We start from the raw sequence: 16,919 nt of genomic DNA on the forward strand, positions 1-16,919 counted from the left end.
TGCGCAGCTTCTGCCCAGGCGCAGAATGTGCACGCGGCAAAAATACTTCCAGATTAGGGGCAAAAATACTTCCAGATAAGTTGAGGCATTCATAAGTCAAGGTACCACTGTATCCGAAGATGTGCGCATGCACACGAAAGCTCATACCAATGACAAACTGAGTTGGTCTCTACGGCGCCGCTGGAAGGAATTTTTTTATTTTGTTTTGACTTCGTGGGACCAACACGGCTACCTACCTGTAACATGGCCACCCCTGCCCTACCGTGCGGCTAATCCAGCTGTGAGAAAGTATATAGGAGAAATGCGCTTGGGACTCGACTAAGAGGACGGCAATTTCTAGTCTCAAAGGAAAAAAAGAAGAAGGGCAGAAGGGAGGAAGGGAGGAAGGGAGAAAGAGAGTCATCAGAACAGATTTGTGAGCGTCGTCTGTGAAGGGCTCCGAGATTCGTGGACCTCCGAGGTCAAGACCGAGGTGAGGGATGGGATACTGGGGTTCGTCAAGTCCGTTAAAGTGGTCGGCGTGCTAGACGGGCTCATGGAGGTGTTGGAGATTTCGGAGGCGGGGCCCGAAGGCGTGCCGGCCTGGAGGGTTGAGTCCGACGTCTTGTCCACCCCCGTGTTCTCTTGGCGTAAGAGGTTCCGCCGGAATTTCGCACGTGCGTTTTGGAACCAGACCTACAAGCAGTCAAGGGGAGGGTGGGGGGCGAAGGGAGAGAGGGGGAGGGAGAGGGGAGGGACTATCAGTGGGTGGTTTTCCTTCAAAGGCCCAGTTGGTAAGCAAGAAAAATATACCGTATATTCCAGTGTATAAGACGACCCCCAACTTTTCGAGTTAAAACACAGTGCTGCCTCGCAAGACGAATTTAATTCGTTCCGCGAGTCAATTTGTTTTGCGAAAAATTCGTCTTGCGAATCGCGGTTTCCCATAGGAATGCATTGAAATTTCTTTTTTTTTGCTCATAGGAACGCATTAATTAAATTTCAATGCATTCCTATGGGAAACCGCGATTCGCAAGACGATTTTTTCGCAAAACGAATTTGTCTTCCGAGTCACCATCAGATCGCAAGACGCATTCATCTTGCGAAAAATTCGTCTTGCAGGGCATTCGTCTTGCGAGGTACCACTGTATAGAGCAGGCATCTCCAAACTGCAGCCCTCCATATGTTTTGGCCTACAGCTCCCATGATCCCTAGCTAACAGGACCAGTGGTCGGGGAAGATGGGAATTGTAGTCCAAAACATCTGGAGGGCCGAAGTTTGGGGATGCCTGGTATAGAGTTTGGGATATACTCGCCGTAAAAGAAATACGACCCGGCGTATAAGACGACCCCCGACTTTTGATAAGATTTCCCTGGGTTAAAAAGTAGTCTTATATGCCGGAATATACAGTACCTTTACAATGCAGAATGGATGTTTTGCACAACAACGGAAGCATTTTCAAAAGAAGACGAAATAAAATATTGAAATGTAGCAAGAAAAATAGACATTTACAACGTGGAATGGATGTTTTGGACAACAACCGAAGCATTTTCAAAAGACAACTAAATAAAATATTGAAATGTAGCAAGAAAAAGAGACATTTACAACGCGGAATGGATGTTTTGGACAACAACCGAAGCATTTTCAAAAGAAGACGATATAAAATATTGAAATATACAGGTGAAACTCGGAAAATTAGAATACCGTCGAAAAGTGCATTCGTTTACAAAAGTTTTAGTTTAGTAGCTGCTGTCCCATCGTCGGAAGAGCTGTTTTCTTTCTTTCTTTCTTTCTTTCTTTCTTTCTTTCTTTCTTTCTTTCTTTCTTTTTAAAATTATTAACTTTTATTAATAACATACAAAGATCATACCAAAAAAGGAGAGAAAAATATATACAATCCAACTCATATTTCATTAGTCATTACAAGTCAGACAATATGCCAAACTAGGTTGAATATATATATATATATATATATATATATATATATATATATATATATATATATATATATATATATATATATGGGACCCAGGTGGCGCCGTGGTTAAACCACTGAGCCTAGGGCTTGCTGATCAGAAGGTTGGCGGTTCGAATCCCTGCGACGGGGTGAGCTCCCGTTGCTTGGTCCCAGCTCCTGCCAACCTAGCAGTTCGAAAGCACGTCAAAAATGCAAGTAGATAAATAGGAACCGCTACAGCGGGAAGGTAAACGGCGTTTCCATGTGCTGCTCTGGTTTGCCAGAAGCGGCTTTGTCATGCTGGCCACATGACCTGGAAGCTATACGCCGGCTCCCTCGGCCAATAATGCGAGATGAGCGCGCAACCCCAGAGTCGGTCACGACTGGACCTAATGGTCAGGGGTCCCTTTACCTTTACCTATATATATATATATATATATATATATATATATATATATATATATATATACTTTATTGTTTTAATATTTTAAAATACAACCTTAGTAGCAAAAAGGAAAAATACATACAAAAATTACAAAAAAATACAAAAAACACACAAAGTACAGGTGAAACTCGGAAAATTAGAATATCGTCAAAAAGGGCATTTCAGTAACACAACTTAAAAGGTGAAACCAATATATGAGATAGATACGTGACACGCAAAGCAAGATATGTCAAGCCTTGATTGGTTGTAATTGTAATTATTTGCCGTTAGGTGGGTCAATTATAAATGGAATTGAATTAATGATGAGCCACAGCAACGCGTGGCAGGGCAAGCTAGTGAAATGAATGAAACGTCACAGCGATGTTTCTTTCTTTCTTTTTTCTTTTTGTATGATTGTAACTTTTTGTTTTCTTACTGAGGAATTTCCATAAGAAAGCATTTGTAAAAATTAAAAGGGAAATAAAAAAGTTAAAAGTTGCATTACTGAAATAAAGGTACTTTTCGATGATATTCTAATTTTCCGAGTTTCACCTGTATCAGAACTCACACAAAAATTGCCAAACAAAAGAAGAAGAAAAAAGAAAACGAAAAAAAGTGTAAACAACAAAAAATAGCCATAAAAACAGCTCTTCCAATTATTCCCTCTGTAATGTATGTTATTCTTATTTTATTGCACATTTGTGAATACTGTTTCTGCTTATCGTTTCGTTTCTTGCTATTTATACTAGGTTCAGCCTAGGTCTGCTATTAGGGTTTCAGATATTCCATTTTTCAATAAATATTCTTTGAAATATTCAGCAAAGAAACAAGAAAGAAAGGAGAAAAAGATAAAAATTCAGTGGATTTGTAACGGGCTGGCTGACCGAACCCAAAGGGTGCTCCTCATCCTGGAGAGAAGTGACTATGATATTCTTGATTTCAGCAAGGCCTTTGCCAAGGTGCCCCATGATATTATTCTAAAGAAGCTGGTAAAATGCGGGCTAGACAATGCTCCCATTCAGTGGATTTGGAACTGGCTGACTGACCGAACCCAAAGGGTGCTCATCAATGGCTCCTCCTCATCCTGGAGACTAGTGGGGTGCCACAGGGTTCTGTCTTGGGCCCAGTCTTATTCAACATCTTGATCAATGACTTGGATGATGGGCTTGAGGGCATCCTGAGCAAGTTTGCAGATGACACCAAATGGGGAGGGGTGGCTAATACCTCAGAGCAGCGTTTCTCAACCGGTGTTCTGCGGCACACTACTGTGCCGCGACGAGAAGGGCGATTTGCATCGTCACGTCGCTGACCCGCCGGAAAGGAAGCTGGCCGGGTCACGACGCGAGGCGTGTCTCCCAGCCAACGTGACTTAAGGTCACTCAATCCAATGAGCGGTGGTTGGGAGAGGGAGAGAAACGAGAAGCCCCACCCCCTCCGGCGGATTCAACTCTTGACGCGCGTGCACAGCGCCCTCTTTTTTTCTTCCCTGGACGTAAATCTCCTCGCTGCCGCTTCCTTTGATGAAAACTAACTGAGGAAAGAGCGTCTTCGCTTCCCTTTCTTTGCATGAGTTCGCCTCAGAAATGCTAGGGATTATTTTGGGGGGCGGGCGGAGAGGAAACCTCCTCACTTCGGCGGAGGGATTCCTACCCGAGCCCTGTCCGAGGCCGATTTGTAAGGAAGAAGTTCTGGCGCGCAGTTCGTTTGTCGCTTGAGCAATAGGAAGCGGCCGGAGCTGCTGCGCATGTGCGGGAGTGGCCCGGGAGAACCGGTGATGGGCTCCCGGCTCCTTCGGTTCCACAGCCTCCTCCTGCGGTGAGTATTTCCCTCTTTACACCTTTTCCATTTGAAGTCTCTCCCCTCTCCCCTCATGACATGCTGCAAGTGTCTTGAGGGCGGGGATGCCTTCGCCACTTACCTTCACAACACCCCTGTAAGGTAGGGCTGCTGCTAAATATAGGGCGGCACAGAGTTGGTGTGCCGCGGGATTTTTTTTCATAGAACAAGTGTGCCGTGTCCCAAAAAAGGTTGAGAAACACTGCCTCAGAGAACAGGATCACACTTCCAAATGACCTTAACAGATTAGACAACTGGGCCAAAGCAAACAAGATGAATTTTAACAAGGAGAAATGTCAAGTACTACTCTTGGGCAAAAAAAAATGAAAGGCACAAATACAGGATGGGTGACACCTGGCTTGAGAGCAGTACATGTGAAAATGATCTAGGAGTCTTGGTAGACCACAAACTTGACACGAGTCAACAGTGTGATGCAGCAGCTAAAAAAGCCAATGCAATTCTGGACTGCATCAATAGGAGTATAGCATCTAGATCAAGGGAAGTAATAGTACCACTGTCTTCTGCTCTGGTCAGACCTCACCTGGAGTACTGTGTCCTTTTCTGGGCACCACAGTTCAAGAAGGATACTGACAAGCTAGAACGTGTCCAGAAGAGGGCAACCAAAATGGTCAAAGGCCTGGAAACAATGCCTTATGAGGAACGGCTTAGGGAGCTGGGTATGTTTAGCCTGGAGAAGAGAAGGTTAAGGGGTGATACAAGAATATGACAGTAAGAGCTGTTCGACAGTGGAACTCCTTGGCAGCAAATTCCACTGCCGAACAGCTCTTACTTTCGTTCTTCCTAATGTTGAGGTGGAATCTTCTTTCTTGTAGCTTGAATCCATTGCTCCGTGTCCGCTTCTCTGGAGCAGCAGAAAACAACCTTTCTCCCTCCTCTATATGACATCCTTTGATATATTTGAACATGGCTATCCTATCGGTCAGTCTGCCAGTTACAAATCCACTGAATGGTAGCATTGTCTAGCCCGCATTTTACCAGCTTCTTTACAAGAATATCATAGCCACTTCTCTCCAGGATGAAGAGGAGCAGCACACATTTCTTCTGATGCACCAGGGAAATATCTAGCCCAGCTGACCAACTGCAGACAATTTCCAAGCCCCACCAGAGTGGGCTGACCCATAGGTTCTCCTCCTAAAGGATTGCCACCAGCTTTTTTTGCAAATGGGAAAAGCCCCTTTTTTAGTTGGGGGGGGGGGTCAGCTCAGAGTTGTGCATCTTTTTTGCAAAGGGGGAAAAGCTCCATTTTGGAGGATCAGCTCCAAGTTGCTGAGTTTTCTTGCCAAGGGGGGAAAATCCTGTTTTGATGGGATTAAACTCACAGTTCTGCAGCTTCTCTAGGAAAGGAAAGGGACCCATTTCTACAGATAATCAAATCAGCCAGTCACATGTCTCCCTCTGCAGACAACAATTGAGGGCTAGGCAAGGGAGGGGCCGAGGGGCCGGGAAGGGAGCTAGCTCCCTTATCTCCCTCCCGATCTCTTGCAATCAGCTGCTGAGCAGATCCTTTCAACACTCTCTTTCCCTCTTGTTAGCCTTTAGCCATATATATATATATATATATATATATATATATATATATATATATATATATAACAATCTGCCTCTCATTCGGCTCCAGGGACCATGCACTCGCTCCATAAGACGCGCAGAATTTCCTCTTACTTTTTAGTAAGTAGAACTAGACTGAACCTTAATAAAAAAAATCCTTCAGTAGCACCTTAAAGACCAACTAAGTTTTTATTTTAGTATGAGCTTTCGTGTATGTAGTGGATGGAGAAGTTGAAGTGGGAGAAGAACTCCGCCCACCGTATCTGCCTCTGGTTGAGCACTCTCGCTGTTCGCCAGAACTCCAAGTTCTTATGGTCGGTGCACACTTGGATGGGGTGTTTGGCGCCCACCAGGAAGTGTCGCCAGTGTTTAAAGGCCGCATGTATGGCCAAAAGCTCCCGGTCGAAAACCGTGTAGTTGCGTTCTGCCTGGTTCAGCTTCCTGGAAAAAAACGCACATGGCCTCCACTCCCTGTTGGCATCCAGTTGCAGCAGCACTCCGCCCATGATTCTGTCAGAAGCGTCCGTCTCGACGCGTAGGGGTGCATCCTGCACCACGTGAAACTGTTAGGTTTTTCCTTTAAGACTGATGTGGTCAATGGTGCTACACAGAGATGTGTGTTTGTAACCTTGTTCTGAATGTTAACACACCTGTGAGCTTTTGCTAATTTGAATAATTGAAGGTAGAGTTTGCTTACTGTAATGTGATTGGGTAACTGACTATTTTGAATTCTGTATTTAAGCTACCCAAATGGTTCATGGGTGTGGTGGTGGTGATGTATTGTGAAATGAGAGGAATGGAGTAGAGGAGTGTGGTGTATATAATTGTAAATAAAAGCAAGCAAAGATACTGAAGACGACTTTGTTATTTCGTCAACCCTGCCGCTGTTGCCACTCGGTTGGTGCGTATTTTGCCCAACATCCGGTTATGGGCCCAGGAACTGCGCATGGGTGTTTGAACTGCTTGCTAAGAGGGCTGTGAAGCTGAGCTATCTGCTGGTCGAAAAGGAGCTGGAAGTATATCCAGGATGGATGACGGCGAAAAGATGGCGCTTACCTTTCCTCAACTAACTGATGGTAATTATAGTCTTTGGGCCTTTAGAATGAGAGGATTACTCGAATGTAAGGACCTGTTTAACTACACCGTGGACACCCCTCCTCAGCCACTCACCCCTGAATGGACACGGGGGGATAACAAAGCCAAAGCTTTTATAAACATGGCAATGTCCGACCAGCAAGTTGTATATATCAGAGATAAAACGTCAGCTAAAGAAATGTGGGAGAGTTTGGCTGCGGTCCATTTGAGAAAAGAGTCCGCGTCAGCCTTGGCTTTTTACCGCCAGCTTTATCAGGCAAAGCTGCAACCTGGCGGTGACTTGGCAGCTCACCTGAGACATTTACAGGAAATCAGGTTGGAGCTTTTGAGAAGAGACGTTGTGGTTCCTGTTAATCAATTTTGTTTTATAATCCTCTGCTCATTAAACAAAGAGTATGACGCAGTCGCAAGCCAGCTCGCTTTGGTCCCTCCTGACCAGCTGAGTATTGAAGGTGTGACTGCAAAACTGATGGCGGAGCTGGACAGGCAAGACGCCTCAGTCATGCCGGTTCCCAAAGAGCAGAATGTGCATTCAAATGACAATGGGGATGTTGTAGCTTTAAGAGCCAACAAGAAATGCTTTGCCTGTGGCCTTTTGGGACATTTTGCTTCGGAATGCAGAGCAATGAATAAAAAGACTTCCTCTAGGTTGCAAAAGGGACACACAGCCACTCAGGCGTGGAAGCCTTCACAGCGACCGCAGCGAGGTAGTCAACCCGAGCCGAAAGCATTCTTTGCAGAACCACAGCCTTGTGAGGTTAAAAGAGGTAATTGGGACTTTTTCATCATCGATAGTGGCGCATCGCAGCACTTGTGCAGCAATCGCAGTCTCTTCATAACTTTCACACCAGAGACTGGAAATGTGCATTTAGCGAATGGAATAGGAATAGTTTTGCCCTCACTTGGGAAGGGTACTATAAAACTGCATAGTTTGAATATTACTATATCAGATGTTGTTTATTGCCCTGAACTGCGTGGGAACTTATTATCAGTTTATCAGTTTGCACGTCAAGGTGTTAGAGCTAAATTTACTGAAAAAATGTGCCGGTTTTATCGGGCCAATAAGCAGGTTCTCTATGCAAAACAGACTCATGGGCTTTACAGGCTCAAGTTTCACTCCTCTTCAGGAGGAAGCGATAGCTGTTGTGGTGTAGCCAATAGGAGCAGGCAGGGGTTGGCAAATTGCCAGCCACATAAAAACTGCTTACATGAAGTTCACCGCAAGCTTTGCCACAAAAACTTTGCAGATGTTTTGAAAACACGGGATATAGTGCATGGTCTAGAGATTAAACCGTGTAAATTTTACATGAACTGTCTGTCATGCTGCAAACATAAAATCAAGGTGGCACAAAAGGGCAAAAGCACTATGAGAGAAGTAGCAGAGCCTTTTGAAAGGGTTCGCTGTGATCTAGTAGGACCATTGCCAGAATCACTTGGAGGGTCCCGATTCTGGCTAACACTTGTGGACCAGAAAACCAGATATGTTTGGACATATGCGATCTCTAAGAAGTCTCAAGCACTAGAAATGTATAAAAAGTTTTGCAATTGGGTTAAGACTCATTTTGGTAAAAATATACAAAATCTGTACTCTGATCTTGGAGGTGAATTTATGTCGCAGGATTTTGAAGAGTTCTTAAATGTGCAGGGGACAGTACACCAAGTGTCCTCGCCCAGGAGTCCCTGGCAGAATGAGATTGCTGAGGTTGTTAACAAAAACCTACATTCTGGGATAAAAACAATGCTCCATGATGCTCAACTTCCTGGTAGCTTCTGGGCTGAATGTTTGAGCTGTTATACTCATGTAAAAAATCGATCCTATCATTCTGCATTAACAGTAACACCTTATGAAATGCTTTTTGGAAAACGTCCCAATCTAAAGTATTTGTGCGTTTGGGGCAGTGATGTTATGATGCATTACCCAGCTAAAGGGAAGCTGCAGGAAAGAGGTATCCCGGGTAAATTTATGGGATATCAACAAGGGAATTATCGCATTTATTTACCAGACACAAAAAAGTTTCACCTTACCCGTAGCATTATACCATCAGTACACTGGGATGGTGTAGCTGAGTTTCAAGATAGTGATGGTCTAAAAGAAATATCCCCAAAGAGTACAGCTGATGCTAACGAGCAGCCAGTTAATACCGATCCTGACAGTAATCAGTCAGAGATTGGAGAATGTGAGTTTAAAGGGGAACAAGAGGCAATGGACAACTCAGACCATACTTTAAGTCCAAAGCCCTCTACTAGCCATATGTCTGAAGTTTTGGAAGGAAATTTAAAGGCTGACAGTTAAAGTTTACCAGAGCTTAGACGCTCCAGTAGGATAACTAAACAGCCGCAGCGTTACATCAATGAACAACAGCTACAGAGGCAGAAACGACAGGAGCAGTTGCTTAAACGTAGAAATATTGCTACTGTTGATGAGGAAATAGAAGAAGTTGCAAACAATGTATATTGTAACCAAGTTAATTTTTAACCAAAAAGTTTTAAAGAGATACAAGCTATGCCAAAGTCACAATCTCAACAATGGAAAAAAGTGATAGACTCTGAGCTTGCATCTCTAAAGCAAAATAACACCTGGACTTTTGTGAAGCAAACACCTGATATGCGGGTCATAGACTCAAGATGGGTGTTCAAAGTAAAACTTAATGATAAAAATAAAGTAATGAGATATAAAGCTAGGTTAGTAGCAAGGGGTTATCAACAATTGGAAGGCATTGATTATGAGAATGTGTTTTCTCCGAGTGTGAAGTATGATAGTATAAAGTTGATGATGCTAGACACTGTTAAAAATGGGTGCGAATTGTACCATTGTGACATTTCTACAGCTTATCTTAATGCTGATTTGCATGAACACATATACATGAAAGTTCCGGATGGTGTAGATGCTGCACCTGGAGTAGTTTGTAAATTAAACAAATCTCTGTATGGCCTGCATCAAAGTGGCAGGAATTGGCACGAAACTTTAAAACAAACTTTGACTGAATTTGGGTTTGTGCAGGGGAAAGCTGATAATTGCATTTTTACCAAACAATGTGGTAATTCTGTTGTCAAATTGGCCGTTTATGTTGATGATTTATTATTTTCATGTAAACATTTAAAGGAATACCAGTTGTTTCTTTCTCAACTTTGTAAACGTTTTGCTGTAAAAGATTTGGGGAAAGTTAAGAATTACTTGTCCATGCAAATAGACAGGGATGCAGATGGTTCTTTTGCTGTACATCAAACTGCAAAAATAAGAGATTTAATAGAAGTGCTAAATTTGGAGAACGCAAAAGGAAAAGAAACCCCATTAACATGTGGATTTACTTTTACTGAAGAGGATACACCTTTTCATGACAAAACACTTTACCGGTCGATATTAGGAAAGCTGAACTTTATTCAGCGCGTATCCAGACCAGACATATCTTTCAGTTTTAATTTTCTTTCCACATTTGTGGAGAATCCAACCAAGCAGTGTTTTCGAGCGTTAAAAAGAGTGGTGCTTTATCTTAAACACACACTGCATTACAGGTTACATTTTAAGGCGCATAATGATACAGGGTTCGATATTTTTTGTGACGCATCTCATGCATCTGAACATTTCAAATATAAAGGTGTGTCCGGTTTTGTTTATAGATACAATGAATGTCCATTTGAATGGAGAACACGCAGACAGCATATAATTTGTATGTCAACCACAGAAAGTGAACTTTGTGCATGTTCTGAAGCCATCAGAGACATTGAATGGTTTTTGCAGTTGTTTGCAGACCTAAAAATAAAAGTAAAATTACCAATACCTGTGCACATTGATTCCCAAAGTGGAATAGCCATTTTGACATCAGAAGGCAATACCCAATGTACCAGAACGTTACGGTTACGCTTGGAGTTTGAAAAACAAATGATTAATGAAAAAATTATTACTTTTGAATACGTAGCTGGACTAGAGCAAATAGCAGATATTTTCACAAAAGCTTTGCCAACAGCTACACATCTTAAACATACACAGAAAATGCTAAATGTTAATGCTACGCATCATTGACCAGCAGGGGGTTGTTAGGTTTTTCCTTTAAGACTGATGTGGTCAATGGTGCTACACAGAGATGTGTGTTTGTAACCTTGTTCTGAATGTTAACACACCTGTGAGCTTTTGCTAATTTGAATAATTGAAGGTAGAGTTTGCTTACTGTAATGTGATTGGGTAACTGACTATTTTGAATTCTGTATTTAAGCTACCCAAATGGTTCATGGGTGTGGTGGTGGTGATGTATTGTGAAATGAGAGGAATGGAGTAGAGGAGTGTGGTGTATATAATTGTAAATAAAAGCAAGCAAAGATACTGAAGACGACTTTGTTATTTCGTCGACCCTGCCGCTGTTGCCACTCGGTTGGTGCGTATTTTGCCCAACAGAAACAAGTTCTGGTCGGAGGCGAACACCCTATTGAGGCACTCGAACGCTGCTTGAGCCTCCTCTGTCCACCTAAACTTTTGCTTGCCTCTCAAGCAGTCCGTGATGGGAGCCGTGACGTGGGAGAAGTTCTTGATGAACTTCCTGTAGAAGTTGGCAAATCCCAGGAGACGTTGGGCGTCCTTGCGTGTCCTGGGGCTGTGCCAGTCCAGGATGGCCTGCACCTTGTCCTTGTCCATTGCCAGCCCCTTGTCCGATAGCTTGTAGCCCAGGAATTCCACCTCCTTGGTGTGAAACCTACACTTCTCCAGTTTCACATATAGGTGGTTCTCTTTGAGGCACTGCAAGACCTTTCGGACGTCTTTTACGTGCTGGATCGGGTCATCCGCGTAAATAAGGATATCATCCAGGAAGACCACGCAGTTCTTGAAGAGCAGGGACCCCAGGACGTGGTGCATGAAGGCTTGGAAACGGGCGGAGCCCCCTTGCAACCCAAAGGGCATCACCAAATATTCAAAAGCACCTAGCGGCGTAAACATCGTGGTTTTCCACTCATCCCCCTCTCGGATTCTGACCAGGTTGTACGCCCCCCTCAGGTCCAGCTTGGTGAAGATCTTGCCGCGCCGCACCACTGCTAGCAGATCGTCCACCCTGGGCATCAGGAAGACCACCAGTTCCGTCAAGGAATTAATTCGCCTATAATCCACTACAAGGCGTTTCTGGGGCGTGTCCCTCTTGTCCACCCAGAAGACCGGGCTGCCCCCTGCTGCTTTGCTTTCTCGTATGAACCCCCTCTTGAGGTTCTTGTCAATGAACGCACGCAGGTCTGCCAGCTCCTGATCCGACATGGAGTACAACTTCGCAGGTGGTAGAGTGGCCCCAGGCAACAGGTTGATCTGACAGTCAAACGGCCTGTGCGGGGGCAGGTGATCGGACTCCGCTTCGCTGAAGACCTCCTGCAGGTCCCAGTAAGGTTTGGGGATGGTTGCCCCCCCTTTTATCTGCATGGTTGCTACCGTGGCTAGCGGAGGGCCCTCCCCTGGTTGGTGCTGCAGGCAGTGTTCCAGGCAGTAGTCTGAGCCAAACGTGAGGCATCTCTGGTGCCAACTGATGGACGGGTCATGGCGCGCTAGCCAGCTCATGCCCAGTACTATGGGGGGGTCTGAGAGGGTGGTGACGTTGAATGCCAGTGTCTTTGAATGCCTCCCCACCGTCATTCTCATGGGGGGTGTGTCTGGTGGGTGATGGCACCCCCTAGCAACTCCCTGCCGTCAATGGTGGAGACATGTAAGGGGAAGTCCAGCTGCAGAAGTTTGATCTGATGAGCTTCTGCAAATTCCTTGGGGGAAAAATTCACCGAAGCTCCGGAATCGATGAGCCCCAGCACGTTGAGAGGGTAGCCATTGGGTAACGTTAAAATCACTTCCAGTACCACTCCTGCTCTGGGGGGAGTGGGCTGGTGCTGCTCCTGCTGGTCTGGGAGGGCGGGCAGGGGCTGCTGTCTGGAGTTTGCGCCTGGCTGCTGCCCCTTGTCTCCTGCAGCCAGGCAGTCCCGTTTCCCTGCAGCTGAGCAGCCTCAGTTGGGGGGGGGGAATGACTGTTCCCGTCTTTCCTTGCCATTCCCTGCGGTGTGGGCAGTTCCTGACGAGATGGCCTGGGGCGTTACAGAGGAAGCAATTTCCGCCCCTCCCCTCCTTCCGTTTCGGCGCCAAGGGGGTTTGAAAAGCGTGAACGCTCCATCAATCTGCATGGGTTCCTGGTCTGGGAGGGCTTTGGGCGGGGCTTGGGCTGCAGCCGGGGCTGCCTTCTCCTGAGAGCGTGGGAACCACGGCCGTGTTGCGCGCGCTGCCTGCTTATCGTTCCATCTGGATTCTTGCCTCACTCCCACTGCTAGAGCTGCTTTAGAGAGCTCATCCATATTTTTCGGTTTTGGACCCCTAGAGAGCTCGTCCTTCACCTCTGGGTGCAGTCCTAGGTAAAACGCTGATTGCACTGGGTCCGTATGTAAGTCCCACCCAAGCTTGTGGATCAACATGGTGAACTTAGACCAGTATTCCCGAACGCTCATTCTCCCCTGCGTTAAATGATGAAGCTCCTCTTTAACCGCTTCCATCTGGGAATCGCTGGAATACATCACATTCATTGCCTCTAAAAATAATTTTATATCTTGCATACATAGATTTCGTGATGCGATTAACGGACGCACCCATTCGCGGGCTCCTCCCACCAAATGCTCAATCACGAAGGCGACTCTGTGGCTGTCGTCTGGGAATTCCGCATCATGCAGCTCGAGAGTGTACTTAATCTCTGTCTCAAAGCCTAGGAACTCCCTTGGATCCCCGTTAAATTTGGTCACTAGGGATTGCCCTCTTTTTCCGGGTCCCATTTGGGGCGCCCCCGCGTCCACCCTCCTTCTCTCCTCCAACTGGCTTTCCAGTTTAACCACCAAGGTTCTCAGCTGTTGCTCCGTTTGCGTTTGCTGTCTCACCTGATCCAATAACTTGGCCATCTCCTGCCGTGCCTGCGTCACCTCCGCGTTGGCAACCTCTAGCTGGCGTTTAGCTTGTTCGGAGACAGCCTGCAGTTCTTGTTGAGCTTTCTCTGTGGCCTTCCGCCACTCCACTGCTTCTGTCGCACTCATGATTCTTCCTACTCTAGAGTAGTCAAAAAGACTTCAGGGTTGCTGTCACAGAGGGAGCGTTGCGACTACTCTAAAGTAACGACTCTCCAGACCGTTGCCTTTTCATGCTTTTATTGTGTGCAGGCTATTTACAGTGCTAGAGCTGTACAGGGTACATGTTCTCAGTCTGACCCAGAACCCTGAAGTGACGCTTCCCACGTTTTCCTCCAACATAAGAGTCTGGGCACCCCAAATCTCCTTCTGCGCTTCCTCCTGCGTAATTCTGGAACCGGAGGGAAAAATGGTCTCCTTTCCATGTTTTCCTTCTCCCCCCTTTTCCCCGCTCTCTCTTCCTCTCTCACGTGCAGCAGAGGCTCTGCTATCCTGCCAGAGCCCTGACTCCTACTTCCTCCTTCCCCACTGGACTCTTCCCCCTCCCCGCTGGCTCCGCTGCTGGTGGAAGAGCTGCTCCTCAAGATGGGAGGGGGCTGTCTGTACTGTTTCCCCCTCACAGGTAGCATTGCCTAGCCCACATTTTACCAGCTTCTTTACAGATTCGAAGCTCCTCTGCACCGCCAGGTGACACGGAAGACCCCCCCCCCCACATCCTCTCTTACCTGCAGAACCCTCTTCGTCAAGCCTGTTTTCTGAGCCAGCTGTTTCAAGTCCTTGGCATCGGGATTGTGGTTAATAGCAAAATAAGACTTCATTGTCCGCAATTGGTGGTGCTTGAACGACGTCCTCATGCGCTTGGTTTTCTGGTTGCTGGGGTACTGCTGGTTTCGCTCCAGGGGGTCCCCGTCATTCTCGTTGCAGCTCAATGCTGGGAGGAAACAAGGGAGAAAGCGAATCATCATAGCTCCTGAAGAAGCAAGGCCGCCAGCAGCGGCATACCCAGGACCAAAACTTGGGGGGGGGGGAAGAGAAGGGACGAGAGAGAGAGAGGGAAGGAAGGAGGGAGGGAGGGAGGGGAGAGAGAGAAGGAAGGAAGGAAGGGGTGGGTGGGCGTACCAGGATCAAAACTAGGGGGGGCAAGAGAGGGGAAGAGGGAGGGAGGGAGGGAGGGGAGAGAGAGAAGGAAGGAAGGGGGGTGGGGGGGTGGGTGAGAGAGAGAGAAGGAAGGAAGGGAAGGAAGAAGGGGTGAGAGAGAGAGAAGGGAGGGAGGGAGGGAGAGAAGGAAGGAAGGGGTGGTGGGTGGGTGAGAGAGAGAAGGAAGGAAGGAAGGAAGGAAGGAAGGAAGGAAGGAAGGAAGGAAGGAAGGAAGGAAGGAAGGAAAGCAGGGGTGAGAGAGAGAAGGGAGGGAGGGAGAGAGAGAGAGAAAAAAAGGAAGGAAGGGAGAGGGGGGAAGGATGGATGGATGGAAGGAAGGAAGGGGTGGGTGGGTGAGAGAGAGAGAGAAGGAAGTTTACGAACGCGGCGGATCCGGAAGTGTTTACACCCGGGTTCCGCGGCGCCGGGGGCGCAGATCGCTTCGGCTGCGCAGCGCGCACATGCGCAGATGCAATCTGTGCGGAAGCGCTCTATTGGCACTTCTCACACGCGCAAAAACGTGCCTTCGGGGAACGAACGCCTCAGTTTACGAACGCCTCCGTGGAACGGAATGGGAACCAATTGGGCTTGTCAATCAGAAGGTCGGCGGTTCGAATCCCCGCGACAGGGTGAGCTCCCGTTGCTCGGTCCCAGCTCCTGCCCACCTAGCAGTTTGAAAGCGCGTCAAAGTGCAAGTAGGTCAATAGGGAAGGTAAACAGCGTTTCCGTGCGCTGCTCTGGTTTGCCAGAAGCGGCTTTGTCATGCTGGCCACATGACCCGGAAGCTGTACGCCGGCTCCCTCGGCCAATAACGCGAGACGAGCGCCACAACCCCAGAGTCGGTCACGACTGGACCTAATGGTCAGGGGTCCCTTTTCTTTTACCACTGTAATATTGTAAGGGTATAAATTTGGATAAAAGGGGTAAAATAAGTCGAGCTGGTTCTTCACTATAAAATTCACGGAATAAAAGGATGTGAGTGGCAGATTCTACCTTATTGGACATGCAAGGACAAAGGCGCTCACGGATTGGTACCCGCATAAATTCGCCGTACAGGACAGCTGAGGGCATTGCCTCAAAACGGGCTCTAGACAAGGCCCATCTATAGGCTTCGTTAGTGATCTTAGATAAGTAAGGGGCGGCTGCAAAGTTAGGCCACGATTTTAGACATCTGTAATTCTCCGGGAGCAATTATTAGCAATTAGCAGCACAAACTAAGTGCCCAAATTAACCCATATCAATTCACCATGCCACTCCATAAGCACCTCAAATAATAATAATAATAATAATAATAATAATAATAATAATAATAATAATTTATTCATACCCAGCCCATCTGGCTGGGTTTCCCCCGCCACTCTGGGCGGCTTCCAAGAAATACCAAAATACATTAAAATATCACAGATTAAAAACTTCCCTAAACAGGGCTGCCTTTAGGTGTTTTCTAAATGTCAGGTAGTTGTTTATCTCCTTGACCTCCGACGGAAGGGCGTTCCACAGGGCGGGCACCGCCACCGAGAAGCCCCTCTGCCTGGTTCCCTGTAGCTTTGCTTCTCGCAGGGAGGAAACCGCCAGAAGGCCCTCGGCACTGGATCTCAGTGGCCGGGCAGAACGATGGGGGTGGAGACGCTCCTTCAGGTATACTGGACTGAGGCCATTTAATGGAAGGGTGTTCCACAGGGCGGGCGCCACTACCGAGAAGGCCCTCTGCCTGGTTCCCTGCAACTTGGCTTCTCGCAACGAGGGAACTGCCAGAAGGCCCTCGGCGCTGGACCTCAGTCTCCGGGCAGAGCGATGGGGGTGGAGACGCTCCTTCAGGTATACTGGACCGAGGCCATTTAGGGCTTTCAAGGTCAGCACCAACACTTTTAATTGTGCTCGGAAACGTACTGAGAGCCAATGTAGGTCTCTTAGGACCGGTGTTATGTGGTCTCGGCGGCCGCTCCCAGTCCCCAGTCTAGCTGCCGCATTCTGGATTAGTTGTAGTTTCCGGATCACCTTCAAAGGTAGCCCCACGTAGAG

At 46.9% G+C, this 16,919-nt stretch overlaps 1 protein-coding gene across 1 annotated transcript; it reads right to left on the reverse strand.

Moving 5' to 3' along the window:
* Positions 1-402: 402 nt before the first annotated feature.
* Positions 403-14,753, reverse strand: LOC132591475 (LIM/homeobox protein Lhx2-like). Its single transcript, XM_060270104.1, has 2 exons — positions 14,486-14,753; positions 403-675 (listed from the first exon to the last, which is right to left on the reverse strand). The coding sequence occupies exons 1-2, from the start codon at positions 14,723-14,725 to the stop codon at positions 403-405; spliced, it is 513 nt and encodes a 170-aa protein (XP_060126087.1). The 5' UTR covers positions 14,726-14,753.
* Positions 14,754-16,919: the final 2,166 nt, after the last annotated feature.

This window comes from Zootoca vivipara, chromosome W (genome assembly GCF_963506605.1).
Source record: "Zootoca vivipara chromosome W, rZooViv1.1, whole genome shotgun sequence".
Classification (NCBI taxonomy): Eukaryota; Metazoa; Chordata; class Lepidosauria; order Squamata; family Lacertidae; genus Zootoca; species Zootoca vivipara.

Excerpts from the sequence above, each read along its gene's own strand:
- LOC132591475 (XM_060270104.1), bottom strand. The coding sequence starts at position 14,725 with ATGATGATTCGCTTTCTCCCTTGTTTCCTCCCAGCATTGAGCTGCAAC. Across the intron at positions 676-14,485 it reads TGACGAAGAGGGTTCTGCAG|GTCTGGTTCCAAAACGCACG; the intron begins GTAAGAGAGGAT and ends GACTGCTTGTAG.